The 19,397-nt window shown below is 48.5% G+C and overlaps 1 protein-coding gene across 6 annotated transcripts; it reads right to left on the bottom strand.

The window, feature by feature from the left end:
- Nucleotides 1-100: 100 nt before the first annotated feature.
- Nucleotides 101-19,350, bottom strand: marf1 (meiosis regulator and mRNA stability factor 1). 6 transcript variants are annotated; one of them, XM_020049787.3, is made up of 27 exons: nt 19,017-19,350; nt 18,173-18,392; nt 16,146-16,985; nt 15,650-15,791; nt 15,309-15,517; nt 15,081-15,198; nt 14,756-14,931; nt 13,697-14,191; nt 12,923-13,086; nt 12,203-12,379; nt 11,872-12,082; nt 11,325-11,503; nt 11,098-11,178; nt 10,762-10,998; nt 10,550-10,669; nt 9,250-9,431; nt 8,645-8,865; nt 8,197-8,339; nt 7,678-7,811; nt 6,947-7,149; nt 6,567-6,794; nt 5,585-5,824; nt 5,083-5,313; nt 4,701-4,761; nt 3,956-4,057; nt 3,639-3,800; nt 101-3,504 (listed from the first exon to the last, which is right to left on the bottom strand). In XM_020049787.3, exons 2-27 carry the CDS (start codon nt 18,332-18,334, stop codon nt 3,260-3,262), a joined length of 5,463 nt encoding a protein of 1,820 aa, XP_019905346.2. In that variant the 5' UTR covers nt 18,335-18,392; nt 19,017-19,350; the 3' UTR covers nt 101-3,259. The 6 variants fall into 6 exon arrangements, with proteins under 6 accessions (XP_019905346.2, XP_019905347.2, XP_019905348.2 ...); XM_020049788.3 differs by having other exon boundaries at nt 3,956-4,054; XM_020049789.3 differs by having other exon boundaries at nt 12,203-12,355.
- Between the last annotated feature and the right edge of the window lie 47 nt (nt 19,351-19,397).

Raw genomic sequence — 19,397 nt, 5'->3', positions numbered from 1 at the left:
CACTGCTAAATTACCAGCTAGCAAATTATTTAAAAAAATCTGAACCCTAACCTACCCCTTTAAAAAAGGAACATATGGCAAAAACAAGAGGCCAGAAGAGTAATGCTTGTGTGGTTTATTCAACAGAAATAATCTGGTCCCTTCAACATGAAATGAAACTCTTACAGCAACATCTTGTGTGTGTACGTGTGGTGCGAGAACAGAGGGTGAGGATGGGACAGAACACACCAGTTAGATACAGAACAGCAGAACAAAAATCATCACGAGGAGAACCTTGACAACAAGTGCACGAGAGGCGGGTGCGTTCCACACTTAAAAACAACACGGCCGTGTGCGAGAGGGCCCACGTATCACACTTCATTTGACCAGGGACCTATCAGATAGTACACTACATAGGGAAACTAGTTTCTCTTACCTCACAAACCCATAATACATCTCTTTTTCAACCAAAAATATGCAAATGTGCATACTGACCGCATTACTAACACATTTGCCTTTTACAGATGCAAGCTGACTTAAGAGAATTGCGCCTCTTATTTGACTCTTCGCCCTGAGCTTGCGGACACTGTAGCACACGAGTTAACAGCACAATTTTAAAGCAACTTTTGTGCCTTGGTTAAGAGAGAAATCCAATTCTGCTCACTAAAACTGGGTCTAATACTTCGATTGGAAATTGCTTGGGATTCTGGAAAATCTGCCGCCCCTTTTCTAAGTGACTCATCTTATTTGAAACAAGGAAGGAAGTCAGTGTTGGGCTTCAAAACACAGGTCCAACTAACAACTAACAAGGATAATCCAAAAGAGATGCTAATTTTAAACAGTTGACAGGAAAAACAATGAGGACAGGAATCTGACCAGTCATCTTGGCAAGGAGATCAATACCAACAATTTGGACCGTAAGGGGTCAACACCATCATAGGTTAATGCCCAACTCTCTGGTCTCTGTCTGCATCTCCAAAAGTTACTGTGAGTAGCCAATGAGCAGAAACATAGTTCATCAGTTTATAGGCCTATGTGGCTCACAGGGATGCAGTTTTTCAACTTGGTTACTTTAATACTTCCTTCATTCCAAACCACATTGCACTGCAGTAGGAACTCAATGTTTGAATTTAGGGATGACAGAACAAGCGCACTCAGCAACACGAAGGATAGTTTCTCGGCTTTTTAGAAGGCAATGCAACAGAGAACTAAATCGTAAAGACAAATCACAAGTAAAAATCGTTTGATGCCTGGAGAGGGAGATCGGGTGTGGTATGGCTTCAGTCCGTTCAGTAACCTTCACTATGCGCCGTGGCAGATACAAGCCATTGTAAAAGCCAGGTGGTGGCCAGAGAACCGCGTCGGGGGGGACCCTCTGATGGGTCCCCAAAAGGGCCCCCTGTCACTGGTTCAGCCGGAGTCAACATCACCCCCGATCTCCTCTCCTCAAATATTTTACTAAAAACACCAAGTGATGTCGTTCTTTAAAAAAAAAAAAAAAAAGGTTACAAATAAAACCTATGCGGCGGTAGCTCCTCAGACAACACTGAAGAAAACGACAACAGAGGCAGCAGGGTTTAACGAAAACAACCGTGGAGGTTTCCATGGTAATTGGGAGGGGTATCTGCGCTGTGAAGCATCCCTCTACGCAGTAGGTGGAAAACAAGAGATTACTTCAACTCATTTCTTTAAAAGAGGAAAAACACCACTGGCTAACAGCCTTAAAGTTTCCTTCACCCTGGGTTTACACCATGCATAAAAGCTATTATTTATGCACAACATGCATATTACACACCAGCTTATATTTATTCAAGTGTAAACCTCATGCCTACATATAACCTCTAAAAACACAACTAAAAATCTCCACCCATTTCTACATCTGAATTTAACTCTGCTTGCGGCAGCAGTGCCACAACATCTCTGTCCGTGCCGCCTTCAAGCCGCGCAACACTCGTTCTTGAGTATCGCGGGTCTATAGAATTCTGCCCTGGATATATACGGCCATCTGCGTCGCCAAGAGCTCGTTTCAAACACTTGCTCTGGAATCAGAATTCCTCATTCATACTACCCTCCTTGTTGCAGAGAACGTGATGACTGAAACAACCCAGGAGAACACCTAGCTAAGAGCATAGTTAGTTTTTACAGAGACCAGAGACTGCCATCAAGGTAAGTTACTTGAACACTTGAACAGCTGTTGGTTCACTCCTGTCATCAACTACTATATTGGACTGAGAAAAAATAACAAAAAAAACATGGTCTTCAATTTATCAATGAACAGAGTTCAGGGGAAAAGATGTCTCAGGTCTATAATGAACACTACAGTGTTCGAGAGTAAACATTTAAATCTAAACGTTGCCCAAGAGAAGAGTTAAAGAATGAGATGGGCATGGTAACTCCACTATAGTTCTGTCAATACCATCTTCAAAACTGCCTCGAAGGCAAAACTAGTCTACACTAAAACCAGGTTTACTTAGTTGTGAAAAGTGCCTCCTACTGCGACAAGAGACAGAGGAATGAGGGCCTTGACACTTCACGACATCCTCTCTTGAAACTTAGTCAAGCAGTATCAAAATAATGTTAATCTTACAATTCATAAAGCATTTTCTCAGATAAACCTATAGCTTCTTCATTTCAACATTTCCTGGATTTTTCAATAATTAAGATTTGTACAAAATTCCTGTATAAGAATTTTAAACACAAGTTAGTATTTCAGAGGGGGGGGATAGTGTTTTGAAAAAGACTTCATTGGTAAAAATGTCTAGAGACAAACTCAGTGTCAACTCATGGCTACAGTGGCAACTCACTCAGTATTGGTTGTTGCTAGATTGTCCAACTGGGCAGTGTTTTTTCCCCTTTTTTTCCCCACAGAGAAACACAGCTTTAAACACACTAATATTAGTAGTACACAATTCATGACTACAATAACTTTGGATGTCCACTAACTCGACTTAAGTTACAGAGCTTTGAAAGAAAAAGAGCTGCTGCAGGTAAAACTGCAACAGAGAAACCCATGGCCTTTTCAGACACCTACATCAAAATGACACGTTGACTTTGAAAAAAAGACAGGGGGAATGCACAGTGAAATGCTTGAGGAAAGACCAAAACAAAATAATAAAAAATAGATCATTTGCAAGATGAGGGGACATCACAACCATAATTTTTTGGGGTTCATTTCCAGTTGAGCCAAGAAACTCTGAGCTGTGTGTTGGAGGTGTATATTCCAGCATGTGCACGTCAGTGCTTGTGTGTGTGTGTGCGTGCGTGCGTGTGTGTGTGTGTGTCAGTGGCTGGCTGTGAAAGAGAAGTTTGCCGCTAGTTTGACTTTATTGCGTGGAGCCCTCCTACCCGGGCTGTTCTCGGCAGTCTCCATTTTAAGGCCTGCGCTGTGTGGAGACTTGGTTGCCGCAGAGACCAGGGGAACCCGGTTCTGATGGTCAACAGTTAGTGGGCCCTCTTTGGGCCCATCGGAGCAGACCGTTGGGGCTGCCATTTCTGCTACAGCTTCTTCCACCTGTGTATTGCTCTCTGAAAAGCACGGTGGAAACAATGAGGTCAGCCCAGGGGAATATGGTCGGCTTCGTGTGAAGGGCAGCATGACAAGAAGGCTAACGCACGGGCATGCTGACATGGGCTGAACCTGGGCAACCGGTCCCACTCACCTGCTGGTGACGGGGTCTGTTCGAAGCGGATGAGGTCTGCCGGTTCTAACAGGATGGGGTCGGGGTGCAGCTGGGGAGAGGGCAGGCAGGATGGCACCGGCCCACACAGCAGGTCCAGCGGAGAGGACAGGCACAGGAGCTCTGCCTCCACAGCTCCTCCGCCTGGAATGAGCAAGAGTGACCAGGAGGTGCATCAACACAGCAGTAGAAACTATAAACCATGCTGCATGATGGCGCATTGATCAGTTTGTTATACACCGCCATACATTTCAGTGGATAACGGCGCCAAAGTGGGGAAAAGGAGGGCGGACATTCACCTTGGATGAGAGGTCCAGCCTCTGGGTTGGTACCAGTGCCATCTCTGTTACCATCCTCTGGGTCTTCGGAGGCTGCAGGGCTGGATCCAGTGGCCCGTACTGCTGAGGAGAACCAACCAATCCACAGACTATCATTAACAAAGGAACATACAGGGAAGGTAAAGCACAGTTTTCCCCTCCCGTGTGCAGTTATAAATAAGAGTACCATTACAGCACTAGATACGAAAAAACTGATTTGCTACAATTGGACACATTTCCATACTGAAGTCACACCAGAATGTCTTGTGTCCCTGAGGCATCCAGTCTCAGTCCTGATTTAAATCTGCTTAACAAATCAGTCACGGCTCAAATACTGTTGTTGATTAAAGACTCCCAACCGAATTTACTGAGCTGGAGCATTTCTTTATTAAAACAATAGATATCGCCTCAGGAGTTGTGCAAAGTTGTCAGAATATTATTTAAAATAATTAATGCTTATGTCTGCAAGAGGAGCTGTCACCAAGTATTAACCCCTGTGTGTGAAGACAAATGCAATTACTATAGCAAGATTTCATATTCATTAGTTATTTGGAATATAATCGCAATTTCTCATACCTTTGAAAGATTAAGTTTAGTACATCTATAGGAAAAACACACCAAATTCCCCCCGGAGATACAGACCCCCACAAGAAACAGCATGCACACAGGGTTTTATCAGTTCAAAGGTCAGGTCACACTAAGACACCTCAGACAAACGTCTCTTTACCTTTCATATCGTTCTTCAAAACGATAATCCTCTTGTGGCCGTGCCCTTTGATCCACACAACCTGTTCAAGCAGAAGCCACATCTTTAATTACCACAAACCCCCTCCCATCCCTCACCAGGGCCTGCTGAAACGGTTTGCTGTGCGGCTACGGGTATACCCGGCAGATACTGGGAAATGGGGGGGGGGGGGGGGGGGGGGGGGGGGGGCTAAACAATGCTGGCATCTGCTGAAGGACACTCATTAGGCACTGCAATCTGTTCACTGCGTTTCATTTATTTACCTGACTGGGTTTCTTCCCAGGTATAAACATTTTCAGCTTGGGAAATGACTAAAGCACCATATTTAGTTCTCAGGGAAATCCCAGCTTAATGTGGCCATTACTTGTGGTATGGCGTTGAGCAGGTCGTCCACGGTGGCGTAGCCGTATGAGCGAGGCTGGAGGCTGCGTCCGGTGAACTTGGCGTAGGCCCCGGGGAACTCGGTCAGGAAGATCTGGTGGTAGTGGTAGGTGTGGAGCAGGGCACGCACGCTGCGGGCAAACTGGTACAGACGGGTCAGACGCACCCTTTCCTCGCCACGCTCACCCTCTTCCTCACCCTTGTCGTAGAACAGCTGGGTGAAGAAAACGGCAGTCTCTCACAATCAGCCCATTTCAATACCGCATTCAGATAAAACCCCACAAATAACAGATTAGCGGTCGGCCTAAATGAAAGGACTACGATTTCAAATCCCTGTCATCCACTGAACGCGAGGCCCGGCAGAAATTGACGAGTGCTGATTTTAACGGAGTTGTCGGGGGCCGACACATTAGAAAGCCGCCGGTCTTTGCAGACGGACATCGGGAAACGTTTCATTGCGAGAGAAACCGGACGGTCGTACACACCTCCACCAGGTAAGGCAGGCTTTTGAGCAGCTCACTGAGGGAGAGGAAGCCGTATTCACAGGGGTTCAGCTGTAACCCATGTACCGACTGGTAGAGCAGACTCAGTCCCTCCACGCTCACTGAGCCGTCCCCCTCGTGCTGCCCCAAGCCCATCAGCAGAGCCAGGAGCTGGCAGGTCAGCGAGCGCAGGGACTTCCTGTTGATCAGCTGGACTTCGCGTCCATTGGCGCCATCCACCACCTGATGGGGAAATGGTGGAAAGATGTAGGGGTGAAGGTTAGGCGCGGACAACGTGCCATATCCTGATAGGAGTTATTTCTTGGACATTGTATGAATATTCTGCAGTTAACTGTAGTATGTGACTGAAGTGGTGAAGCAGACGTTACACTGCAGAACATCGAAGCCAGGTAACATCACTCAATACGCTGAAATTCATGGGAGAATACCCTAGATTAATAATTTCATTTAATTCTCTAGTTCACGGAAACCCACAGCGGAATTAACCAGGAGGGGCGCCATAGACTTGTCTTGGATCAGTTCTCTGCACAGCATTTATGTGCTGTTTCTACCCTCCGCCATTCTGCTCACCCACGTGTCACGTAGCTAGTTACACGCTGAACTTGAGCAGACCATCGGCGCAATGTCATTCATTTAACATTTGATCCCAGATCTGAGGGATTTGTGAGGTGGAATTTTGTGTTTAGAAAACATGGCTGTGTTCCACATACAGTATTTAGATGTTGTGAGGAACACAGTCACCAGCAGGGGGCAGGCACATTCACAGCCTCTTCAGCACCAACTAAAATGCCAAAGACACTAGTTTTTTTTACACCCAGCCTCCTGGGGTACAAGGATGTTACTATTCAGTGTTGTTGTTCACCAACAACCCTCAAACGATGCCATGTCACAAAACCACATAATCAGCATGGAAAAGAGCCAGCCTATTGTGGATTCGACCACACGGACTGTCGCCCAAACACACCTTGACCACGTGACAGAGTTTGACAAGCAGGGCGGGGAGGGAGGACACGTCGTAGTCTTGGAGCCTGAGGCCGTAGCCGAAGGTCTTGCTGTACTCCGAGAGCAGCTGGGCGGCGGGCAGGCTGGAGTCCCTCTGGGAGCGCAGCAGCTTGACTAGTTGGGCGGCCAGGGCCTTGACCCGCTCCATCTCCGTGAGCGTCAGCACCTTCTCCTCACCGCACTCCAGCACCTGAGGGAGGGGGGGGGGGAATAAGCCTTACACGGTGGCATGTCAACAGCCCAGAATAAGATGGCCAACTACCGACGGCTTCTCCTGTTGGAGATTATACAAACCGCGCGGTAGACTGGAGAAATGACCCCCGCCTCACCCCCTCCACCTACCGTGAGAACATCAGGGATGGCCTCGAAGAGCTCAATGAGCTTGGTGAAGCCGTAGTAGGTGAGCTTGCACTGTCTCCCGAAGTGGTGGTGGTACGTGGGGATGAACTTGCTGAAGGCCATGCGACAATGGGGCTGGTGCCGGAGCAGGTCCACCACCTCTTTGGCAAACTGCCGGGTCCGCTCAATCTCGTCGGTGGTGCGCTCTGCCGGGGACACAAGACAGGTCGGAGATTAAGACAGCGTTTGTGCCGCGATTCTGGCCTGCCAACAAAACTGCTTTGAAACATTTGAAAGATAATCAATGGTGGAAGAAATATGGTGGAAGCTTCCCGCTAAGCCGTGCCTCCTCCAACATTATGTGAGGTTCCAGGGAAGTCCCTGGTAGGAGAGTAGTGTACAACTGAACAGCTCAGGAGAAAAGGGATACTACTGGGACACGTCCAGGAGATGGCGCTGATGTGTGTTTGAATACACTGATTATTCCATGCTCCCATGGCAAGGAGATTCTAAACTTAAATGTGATTAAAAAAAAATCACCAATACCAATATCAATATGTAATGCTTTCTAAATACAATAAAAATATATTTAAAGGATTAAATAAACTGATCACCATGGCTCATAGGTGTCCCCCCATAAAATTCTATTCCTTTCCCCAACATTTCCTTTCTGGATATCTGATATGAACATGATTTGGCAGTCTGAAACCCGGTACAATTGGACCTGTCAGTACCTCTCTTGGGGACAGAGATCACTGTGTCCACATCCTGCTGTGTGATTGTGATGGTGGTGTCAGGGATCTCAGCTAGCAGGTCCATAAGGTCACACATCCCATAGTCCAGCACCTGCCAGTCCCTGGAAAAGCACCTTCACAAACAGACGAAAGTTTAGGTACCCAAGCAGTCACTTAAAAAACACACCAAATGAGCCATTATAAACGAGGTGGTTCAAACCTGAATGCTGACTGGCTGATAGCCATGGTTTATGAAATGTGTGGGGTATGAGAGCTGTTCTTAGGCACAAAACATTGAGGAATACCTGGACACAGTACCTAGCTGTGGTACAGTATATTGGCCATATACCACAACCCCTCATGCCTTAACGCTGAAATATACCAGTCAAATACCCCAAGCGGACAGTTCTTGGCGTTTTACACCACGACATAAAACACTCATTTGTGCATCAACAACGGCTGACGAGAACGCATTAAGACTGCGTTGCGACAAAGGACGTGATCGGTTGAGATACTGACCAGTGATAGGCCTGCATGAAGTCCTTGACCTCCACCTGTTTGCTGGCCTGGAACTTGAGAAGCTTGAGGAGGTCCTGGGTGAAGCGCTTCACCTGGGCCCGATGGGTGAGGGTCAGCATACGCTTGTTGCCCATTCCAAGGATCTGTAGTAGACCGAGGCAACCCAACAAACCGCCATCGTTTAGTAACATCCACCCGCTACCATCGCGCTGGGTTTATTCCAACACCACTGTGCGTACGCCGGCAATTACAGCGGCATTTGGCCATCAGCTGGTCTACTGGTGAACTGGCTCGAACACGAGTCAGTCAGGGATCTAACATCCACCGGCCGCGTTCCAATCCCGCGCGTTTGACCCCAGAAAGTCCCTGAACGAGGAAGGTCATGGCTCTGACGTGCCGTGGTCAGAGCCGTGCGGCTGCCTAGCGATAACGCCCGCGGGCCCCCTACCTGCAGGACATGCGGCACGGCCTCCAGCAGCTCCAGCAGCTTGGAGTAACCGTAGTCAGACACCCGGCACTGCTTGGCGTAGTGGTGGTGGTAGGCCGGGATGAACTTGCCCAGGGGCATCAGGCTGCGGGGCTGGTTCTTCACCAGGTCGATGATCTCCCGGCTGAACTGGATCAGCTGCGGGTTGCCCACCGGGGACTTGCAGCGCTGCAGCCACGCATCTGGGACGGACAGACAGACAGTTATAACCGCTTCCTTTATGCTATAGCGTCTAAAGTGGGAGCGCTAGCCAATGGTTGCGGCACCACCCGTGGGCCTACGATAGCACAGTTTTCAGAATGTGTCTCTTTCTTGGGATCTGGATTAGCAGTACACATCCAGCTACTAAAAACGGCAGGAAATTAGTAGTCCTTGTACTGCCCCCGAGAGCCTTGAGGATCGCCGTGTGACAGCGGTTGAATTTTTAATAAAAGCCTTTCAATTCATTCCTTTTTTAAATATATTTAACAGGGCCCAGGGCACTCTCTCATGCTGGTCTAAATAAACATTTTCAATGTAAATAAATACTTTTATTCTCCTTTCGAGGGGTTAGGTCAGCTCGGTACCTGTGTTGGGCGCCGGCGGCTTGTTGTGGATCCACTTTATGACCTTGAAGCCGTTCTGAGCCGTGACAATGTTGATGCCGGGGATGCAGGTGATGAGATGCTCCAGGGGAACGCCCCCGTCCACCGTCCCCTCCTCAGATATCGCCAGGGAGCCAAACTCTGACTCATAGCACTCTGGGAAACTGGGAAACGGGCGACAGAGTTACTTCTAATAAGTAAGTGCTCCAACGGTTGCAGAATGTTTGGCAGGAGTCAGACATCCAACAGATTTATCTTCGGACAAACGGCCGGGCCATGGGTGTGCCAACGACCTGTCCAAACAATGCAGATTGACAACGTCACAAACTGTGTTATTCCATGGAAGTGGTGTATGGGCACAGGGTAAACTGGCAGGAATAACTAAATGACAATAACAAAAAAAAGAAACCTATTTGTATAAAAGAAAATTCTATTTTTTTTAATAAACATGAATAGGCCTTACTACTATTTGTTTTGAACTATAGAAGGATTTTGAAAGCAAATCAGACAAATTATACGCAATACCAGTCATTCAAGTTAATGGGCAAATGTGTCAAACTTTTGACAGATACTGTGGGCTTAACCTTTAAAAAGGAATAGGGCTAGTTAGTAGCATTATAAATTATTTTGGAATTTCATATGTAAACTACCTATGAGAAGTTTTTTCCTTCAGGCTATTTTCAGACCAATTCACTCAAAAGGGAAGAAAAAAAACAATTTACCCAAATAGACATTCCGCGTTGCTCTCAGCTCTTGCTCAATCGGTTTTGTGATCCTGCATTAAGTTAATAGTCTAACTTCCAGATACTGAATGTATTAAACATGAAGGATGTAGTCTAAGGCAAATAGAAAAACCAGGGAATAGACCAGTTGGCATGTCGCCCTGCCAGACACCACAAGGTTGTAGACCAGTGGACACAGACAGCTGGCTCAAGTTCAACACAGACAGCTGACTCAAGTTCAACATGCAGTAAAACATTAACATCAATAGATGTCCAAGATCATAGATCGTCCATTATAGCAGTCCCATTGCCCAGCTTTAACGTGGCAGGTACTGGAGTAGAGCTGCCCAGATTCCTTCAATTATGACAGCTTTGCAACACAATCATAAGAGTAACATTTCCAGCTCATTTAAACATTTTAACTGACAACAGGTACATGAAGACCATGTGTGCAGGACACATTCCAAAACACAAACAACAGAGTTCAACCCAATTGATTAATAAACAACATAACCCACACACGAATGAAACCAGTGATCAGCGACAGAGGACCAGGTTACCTGAGCAGGGGCAGGCTTCCCTCGTGGGACTGCAGCAGACAGTGGACATGCGAGGCCAAGCCCTTCAGAGACATCACCACAAAGGGGATCTTATAGGAGTCCGGGTCAAAATCGGCCTCGCTACAGAGACGCGGAGAGAGAAGACGCATGAGACGGTCTCCAGACAAAACCACGTCCCGCTGGGCCGAGCGCGCCGCGCCGCCTATCCCTACCTGAAATTCGGCTGGGGGTAGTGAAGCCGACAGACCGGCTCGTGGTACTCCAGCTCCTCGAACACCACCGGACTGCCGCTAGCCGAGGAGCCGTCCTGAGACTGGGAGGACCCCAGGGGGCTCTGCCGGGCCTGGCCGACGGGGAGGAGGCACACCAGCCTGCCGCCGCCTTGCTCCCTCACCGCCACGACCTCCGGTAGTCTGTACAGGTCACTCGCCGCCAGCTTCCGGCCAAACCTGGGGGAGAGGGGCAGGTGAGCGGGTGGGAAGGGAGGGGCATGCGCGTGGTCTCTGGTTAGTCACGGGGAGTCAGGGAGACCGACGGGGCGCGCTCACTTCTTCTCGTAGATCTCGGTGAACTTGAACAGGGGAAGGCAGTTGGCAGGGGCGTCCTGGAGAATCTGGATGATTTCAGAGCTGTGGGAAAAAAAGACAGGAAACATTCTCGTGTCATCCTAATCCGTTTCAAGCCAGGCGAGAGTCGCGCACGCGATGATCACACCGAAGGAAGCCGGCATCATTTTGGCGGCCTGACGAGGAATCGCTGAATGAAGGGTACGCACGTGAGCATGGCTAGAGACTTGTTGCCGGCCCCGGTGACGAGGGAGACATGGATGCGTTTCCCTCCTATCTTGTAGCGGTGCAGCCCGCTGACAGCACTGATGGCTTGCTGGAGGGAGGTCATCTGGACTGTGGCCTTAAGCTGGTAATCTGTGTGGGGACTCAGCTCCACACCTTTCACCTGAAAAAACACACTCCATTAGAGTGCAGGCTACGAACCCCCTCAGATTATTGGGCATTGTTGCTGTCGTTCTCATATAAGCTAAATAAAATAAAAAAGCCTAAAGGAATGTTGAACTTCTTGGGCTTTCCCCATTGGAACAGACCAATGAAACCAATTGACTTTACAATGCCTCACAAGTTTATACTCTGGGGTGTTGTGGCCACGGAAGGACAAAACAGTTCCTTCAGACAGACTGTTTATCTGCTAAACACAGACATTTGCTGATTTCCTCCTGACGCCTTGCATTTTAAAATGAAACAAGAAACTCAAGTTTTCCACGTCAATAAGGAATGCGAGCAGAAGGCTGATGTCTGTGAAGGACCCACCCTTCCATGTCGGGAGAAGGCCTCATACAGGCACTGCTGAAGCTCCTTGCGGGACATCCTGTAGTCCAGGTTGGCCACCTGTAGATCCACTCCGTCAGAGAAGGGCTCCAGGGCCGGAGAGCCCTCGGGGCGGCATGGGCTGCTGCTGGCACCCCGAGGAGGGGGGCCAATCAGCGGGGACGAGCGGCTCGACGCGCATGGGGACGCACTCCTGGAGCAGGGAGAGAAAGTGCGTAGCTCACGGGTTTTGTACGACGTTAAAGGTAAAACCAGCACATGGACTGCCGTCTCCTCATCTAAACAGCACGTTCAGGGCGTCTGACGGCCTTACCGTGAGGACCAGGAGCCCTGGGAGAGGCCTTGTGCGTGGGACAGGACCAGGGGGCTGAAGGTCCTGTGGATGGTGAGCTTGCTGAAGGCAGAAGGGGTGCTGACCTGGAACTCCCCAGAGCCTCGCTCCACATGGTGCTCAGAGTCTGACACACTGCGGGGAGAGGAGAGGTCCCTCCTGGTCAGGAGGAGAGAGGAGGACGTTGGAACTACTGACAAGGACCCAACTGACAACTACAACAAGTTTTAGGCAGCACCTCAGTGCCAGTAGTTCCACCTAATATAATCTGCTCTGTCAACTTGCTTGACAGAAACTACACAACTTTTTGCCCGGACTGCGTACGCGGAGCCGGCCAAGAAGAGCAAATGTCTCTTAGCCATTGGTCAGCCATTGAGTGATTGCAGTCACTGTTTTCATTATAGCTACAGTGTAGATAGTGTAGTTTGATATCCACAGAGTCTCGACTATTTTAACAATGCAGAATAGACACAACACATCTCCACACACGCATCACATGCAACAACACTCGCCATTTAAACCAACCAGGACAACAACATTCATCCCTTCTGATCGCGGGCCGGCAGAAATACGCTGGCCCGGTTCCTCGTTTTTTACCCACAGTGAAGGTGAAAGCACATACAGGTCCGTGGTAACCAGCCATGGTGTAAACAATGACCAGACAAAATGACTTAAAGAGGATGCCTGTCCTCCACCTGGTACCTTCTTCCACTACGGAACATAGACTCTCCTATGAGGCCGGCCTTGACGGGCCCCTGCCGGGATGGGCCATCTCCGTTACTCTGGGGGGAAGAGGAGGCGTTGCGCAGGCCTTTCTCCAGGGGGAACACACCCATCTTGGGCTTGTTCTCCAGACTGCCTAGCTCCTGGAGAACCAGTCAGAGTGGATGTATTACTCCATATGTAGCGTTGGAAAGATGGAAGGCAAAGGGACATCAATATGTAATTACAGATGGAACAGTAAGAGCATAGCGGCAGAAAAAAGGAGAGGAAATTAAAGAGCTGAGGGGAAGTAGTATTGGGGAGTGGTGGTCATACCATTTCTTTAACAGCGTTACGTATTTCTTATTTTTAAATGTGCTACTTATTTCTTTGAACATTTAACAAATTTGACCAAACTGACTCATGACCACCAATCTCCAGTCTTCCCGCTCACCTCAATGTTATCATTCAAGGAACAATGCAAGAGGACACTGAAGACGCCGGCGTTCCCAATTACAGACACGAGAGCAGGGCGGGAGCATTGGACTGGACCCAACACTGAAGCACAAAACGATTAAGGCAGACATTAAATGGACCAAGTAGTGTTAGATGACAATGAACAAAACACTGAACAAAGCACACAAACAAAGCAACAGAACAACATGAAGCGTCTTGAAGGATGGCTAAAGGCTACACGCTAACGGGCAGCGCAGGCAGAGCTGGGGACATTGGCAGGGTTAGCGGGGGACGGGGGCAGGGCGGCAGGCCGCTGACCTGAGGAAGGGTTGGGTTTCGGGGCGAACCGGGGTAAGGCGCCTCCTCGCTCCCCCTCCTGGGGCTGTAGGGCCTCTCGGGCACCGGGTCAGGGAGCGAGGCCTCCCTCTCTCTCTGACCATCCCGTCGGGCACGCCTGTTCCTCCTAGGGGAGCGCGGCTTCTCCAGAGGAAGAAAAGAGGAGGCGAGGGGAGGGAAAGAGGGAGTAGGGTGAGCCGGTGACGGGGAAGGAGGGGTCTTAGAGGAGGGTGGCGGCGGGGTCGGGGAGAACGAGAGGGTGATGCGCCGGCCGAACACGTCCTCGTTCTCCATGCGCTTGCGGGCCCGCTCCGCTGCCTCCTGCGAGCCGAAGCGGAGGACGGCGGTGCCGTTGGCCATGGAGACGCCAAGCACCTTGCCGCCACAGTTGTCCGACAGGCGACGCAGGCGGCCGCTAACGCTCTTGGTGTCGCGGCCAGGCGGCAGGTTGTACACATAGAGCAGGCTGAAACCAAGCTGGGAGGAGGGGAGGGGAGAGAGAGAAGAACGGGCCGCTCTGGGTTTGGATTCTTTAAACGTGAACGGTAGGTCTTGAAAGAATGGGCTCCAGGAGACCGCATTATACAGAGGGGGGGGCCCAACTTGGCAGGCTTAAAAGACATTAGAGGGATCCAACGTCCGCTGCACAATTGAACGAGAGAAGATCCGACTGTCCAGAGATATCGCTATGTTTACTGGAAGTAGCACTGACAGCATGTTAGCAACTGGAAAACATCACAGGCCATTAGTAATAATTTCTCTTTTTTACTAAGCAAGCACACTTTAATAGACTGTTTGGGAATGATGCCGAGTAATGGTGCTTGAGTAAATAAAGATTATTATTGGAATCATGTATTGAACTACAATTATTTCTTAAGCCAGCAATACCTTGTTACATCATGAAATATTAATTTAAACAGACTACTTTAAAAAAAAAACTCTGTTTCATATCAGGAAAGCAGTTAAAATGCTGTCAGTTCCACTTGAAAAGGTAACAATTAACAGCACACATCAACAAAAATAAATAGAGCCAATTGCTACCTGTGGTTTGACAGCCTGTCTGGGCGGCAGGTCAGCGACAATCTCTTCGAAGGCCACATGACAGGTGGCGTGCTGGAGCAGAGCGTCTGACGTCTGGCCGCTCTTATGGACCAGGATCACCCGGAAACCATGGCGATGTCGGAGATCACTCAACTCGCTGGCAAAGTTCACATCCGCTGTAATAGCACAGACGAGTCGCAGGTCAATTAACAACCGTGGAGGATATAGAAAACGGGCATCCGTACTGGCCCGGCTGAAGAGGTACGGAGTGAAAGGACCGAATACATATTTGTGTTTTCTAAATGGATGACCGTAGCGGACTCACAGGAGACTAACACCACCTGGGCCGGGGCGGTGTGCGTTTCCGCAAAGCGCCGTAGGCTCTGGCGAAGTTTGTCGTCAGCGGCGTTCTTGGCCGTAGCGTTGATGTGTGCAACAGTAACCTGGAAGACGACACCACTTCAGATCACACGAAGACAGACGGGGGGGGGGGGGACACACAATCGAGCTCTTTGCCCGGGCACAGACTCTTCACGGCTGTCATTCCCGTTACCTGGCAGTTGTTCAGCTCCTGAATGACGGCCTTGTTCTCCTTGCTGATGTCACAGACGCAGATGAACTCCGCCTCCCGGTGGCCCTGGAAGAAGCGGCTGCGGAGGCGCTGGACGACGGCCGCGGCAGAGCGGTTGCTGGGCACGCAGCAGTTCTCTATGTCCCAGAACACGCCGACTGGAGGGATGTTCTCTGGACCTTCTGGGGAGCCTGGGGGTAAAACGAAAACACCGAAAGGTTTTCAAAACAAATGAGCGAAATACTGGGCACCGCTTTACCGCGCCTGCGTGATGTTTTTAAGATTGTTGTGGCCACAGCTCACAGCACTATAGGGGTACATACCATACTTGGTTCCGGACACAAGGCCGGAACCCAGTAGGAGCAGGCCATCTGAGGCCGTCCCACAGCCGTTACACATGGGGACGGGTGTGGGGGCTGACTGGGACGAGGGCAGGGGGAGGTTAGGCCACGCTTTATCTCCAGGCTGAACATGTACCAACACCAAGGTTGTCACAGAAATAAAAATACACAAGAGAGAGCACGAGTCACCAAATGCTAATGTAGTTGGGAATTGTGCAAAGGACAGTTTCTAAACAATGGCCGAATTCTACAAATTGTTACTTTATATTGCAGTGGGTAGGCAAATCAATAAGGCCTTGGAAACAATTTGCATGAAAATATTTATAATAAAAAAGAATACATAGATGCGCACACGGCAAACTGACCCAGACCCCTGAGGGGTAACAACGTACAGGTAAGTTATAGAAACACTGCCTGTGCGTGCATAAAGGTAACATCCAACAGGGCCACCATAGTGAACAAACAGAAATTCACCAACCTTTGTGAAACAGTCCCGGCAGTAGTGTGCCCCCGTGCGACAAACCGTGTGCTCGAGATTGAAGTGCACCGAGTGATTAGAGGAACAGACGTGTCCCACGTTGGGGCTTTGAGGGTCACTAATTAGTGCCGGGGCTCCAAGGCCCCCTCGGGTGACAGGGGTGTAGTCCACACCACTTGGGAAATACCTCGGGGCAGTACCCCGGTTACAGGCCCCATGTTGGGGGGCAGAAAGCGGGGCGGAGGGGGTGATAAATTTACACTCATTGTGGGGTAAAGGAACCGATGTAAAAGAGAGGGGCCCGAGGAGGCCACCTTTACAGCAGGAGCATGGGAGGTGGGAGTGTTGCGGTGCGGGCAGAGGCTGGGAGGTGCTGGCTACACAGGAGGAATAGGGGAGATTGTAGCCTCCGGACGGAAGCAACATCCCCTGAGCATCGCCGCCACCACCACCAGAGCTGGGAAAGGGTGGGTTTGGCCGGAGAAGTGTAGCCGCTATTTGACTGGAGCCTAACCTGCTGACGGAGGCCTCCTGAGAAGTCGGAAGGTAGACTGGGACACGGCTGTTGACACTAGTGCTACCGCCACCGCTAAGAAGCCCGTAAGAACCGAGCGGGTCTGTGCAACAGTGCTCACAGTGACGAGAGCACACGCTTACGTCGGGGCTACCCTCCGGTTGAGTCAGCGGCTGGAGGGACTCTGGCGGGGGAGCCGGCGGACATGGAGGGGGCAGCAGAGGGAGGGGGGCAAGAGGGAAGAACTGAGAGGCAGCGGTGTGAAGGGGAGGAGGCGGAACATCTTTCAGCTCCAATATTGGCTTTCGGCTCTCCATGTATTCGATCTGAAAACGGCAGGAATCATACCGTCAAAGAATTGTCTAACCATGATAATTTTAAGCTAGTATACTATAAAAGTTAGTTTTTACGATTTACGTTGCTTAATTTCCCATTTTCTGGCTCAAAATAACACATTCAAAGAGGCATTCCAGGATTTCTGTGCACTGGTTGTAAGTGGTGCTTTTGAACCAAAACGGATCCCTGTAAATAGTGTATTGTCATGTAGGTTGATATGTCCCACAGTCTCAAAAACACAGCATTTCAAACGTAGGATTTCATGCCAAGTAAGGTATGATAGTCATTCTACCAAAAACCATCTGATCCACACCACTTGAAAAAGGTGACAAACATGTGTAAGGCTAGAAATATTGACTGGGGTGGTAGTTTTTAAGTTCTATATTTATAGACCAGCTGCTATATACAAAATGTCATCCATCCACCAAACCACACGCTCTCAAATGCAAAAATGTAACCAAGCTGGTGCCCAAGAACCTGCAGGTCAAAGCTAAAACATCTCAATCACATTATATTGACTAGGGAAGGTGTTCAGCCCAGGCTTATTTTCCTGTTTTCTAGAGCACTCTGAAGGTCTGTGAGGAGAAGACCTTAAAGTTAAGTAGAAGTGTATGTCTACATGGAAAAATACAACCAAGATAGCCCTACACTCTAGCAACTCCGTCAAATGGGTTTGAGCACATTTAGCCCCCCTGTTGTTGAGCAGGCAGTTGAACAGCTTCCTAGGAGTAAAATAAGAAGTGGTTCCAGCTACAATTTGGTTAAGACAACATTTGGAGAACATGTATGTAAAACAATGCAAAGGAATATCTGGCCAAGTCACCAAGACCTATCAAATCTCAACAGTTATAGCAGAAACACAAAACAAGAGTGACAAAACAAGAAGCTATTTTGGTACATCCATTACCAGACACAAGAGGCATGGAGGCATTAAAAGTCCTCCCAGAATCAACAAATTACAAGACTAACAATCCCCAGCTTGTAAAGCCTCCTGTGTCTGAAAATTATGTAATCTACTTATCTGGATCCAGTACTAAAATGTTTTTTGGGATAGAAAATGTGCGGTCATAATTACAATTAAATTTTTTACAAAATGTCCCTTTGTAAATACTTCTTCCCCCTCCTGTGACTGGTCTTACAAATATTTACAATTAATGAAACCTGGCAAGTTACCTACTTTTTGTCTGTTTGTGTTGTAACTGGGGGTGTTTGGCTGCTCGCAGGCTGAGAAGCAGTCGGTGAGTTTCCAGAGCCTGGTCGAGGCCTCTTTTTCGGGGTGACTGAGCCATGGGATGGGCCTAGAACTGCATATTGATGTCTCCTTTCCCAGTCCTTCCATTATAGAACCTAGCACAGCCTATCACCATTCTTTCATCTCTCTTCCTTCTCATGCTTCCCTGAAGAGAAATGAAAGGGGGGGGGGGTCTCTCTTTTAATGACCAGTGTTCCTATAAATTAGTCGTCATACGTTTCCACTGGTAAGAAGTGTACCATTCACGTAGTGAACTGCAAAGCTGTAACACTAGCAAGTGTAGTTCTAAAACGTATCCGTCCAATAAGCGGTTAACGTATAATGTGCTAAGTTTGTAGACAGTACGGCTGGCGTAAACCAACGACCTGTTTGGTTCGCAGCTAACATTGTTTAGCTAAAATGGCACGTAGCTACAAAACACATTTTCTTACTATTAACGTACTTATTTAATGGAGTATTGTTATGGTACTTGCTCAAAGCACAACGTTACGTTGAAATACATAAACCAAGCGTGAAGTAGCTACCTACATAGCCTAGTTCAGTTAGCAAAGCTAGCCTAATAATTAACACAACGACCCTAATACTATTGTTTGTTGATATATAGATAGCTAGTTAGCCTAACGTCGCCAATGAGGTAGTGGCTAGGCAATGTGTGCATGCTAGCTATGCCAAAGTTGTGAGACCAACTAACGTTTACTATGCCAGTAGTAAGTGCATACATTTGAATGGGAAATCTAAACCTATGCATTCTCAAGTAGTTATTTCCTACCTGAGAAACTAGCTAGCTACCCGCCTTCATTCCTTTCTTTCTTTCTTTCTTTCTGGTCTGCTTTCTTTCTTCACATCTCCGTCCGATGACTTATTTTTCCTTTCTCTGTCTACCTAGCAACCACAGCCTTTTTCTAACCTACATTTGCCACAAACAAACGTACAACTGTCGCAAATGTATACAATAACAGCCCATCGTTCCCCTTGACCCTGTGTATCAAATGATTCTAAACGATGTGACGATGTGCCATAACTGCAACAATTTTATTATCCAACTGGTGAATGTCAATTAAACAGAAAAAAATCCAGTCAGGCAGCAGTAAGGTAGTTTGTAATGCACATGCTGATATTTATGTTCTGGAATGTTCCGGCCAATATTAAA

The sequence above is a fragment of the Esox lucius genome, chromosome 9 (genome assembly GCF_011004845.1).
Source record: "Esox lucius isolate fEsoLuc1 chromosome 9, fEsoLuc1.pri, whole genome shotgun sequence".
Lineage (NCBI taxonomy): Eukaryota > Metazoa > Chordata > Actinopteri > Esociformes > Esocidae > Esox > Esox lucius.
Note: the sequence above shows the minus strand (reverse complement) of the source record. Positions and strands in the feature narration are given on the sequence as shown.

What these genes read in the sequence shown, in the direction of transcription:
- marf1 (XM_020049787.3), bottom strand. Translation starts at nt 18,334, where the DNA reads ATGGAAGGACTGGGAAAGGAGACATCAATATGCAGTTCTAGGCCCATC. An exon ending in AGGAGCTGAACAACTGCCAG is followed by an intron (nt 15,199 to 15,308) that starts GTAACGGGAATG and finishes GTCGTCTTCCAG; the next exon opens with GTTACTGTTGCACACATCAA. An exon ending in GAAACCCAACCCTTCCTCAG is followed by an intron (nt 13,087 to 13,696) that starts GTCAGCGGCCTG and finishes CTGGTTCTCCAG; the next exon opens with GAGCTAGGCAGTCTGGAGAA.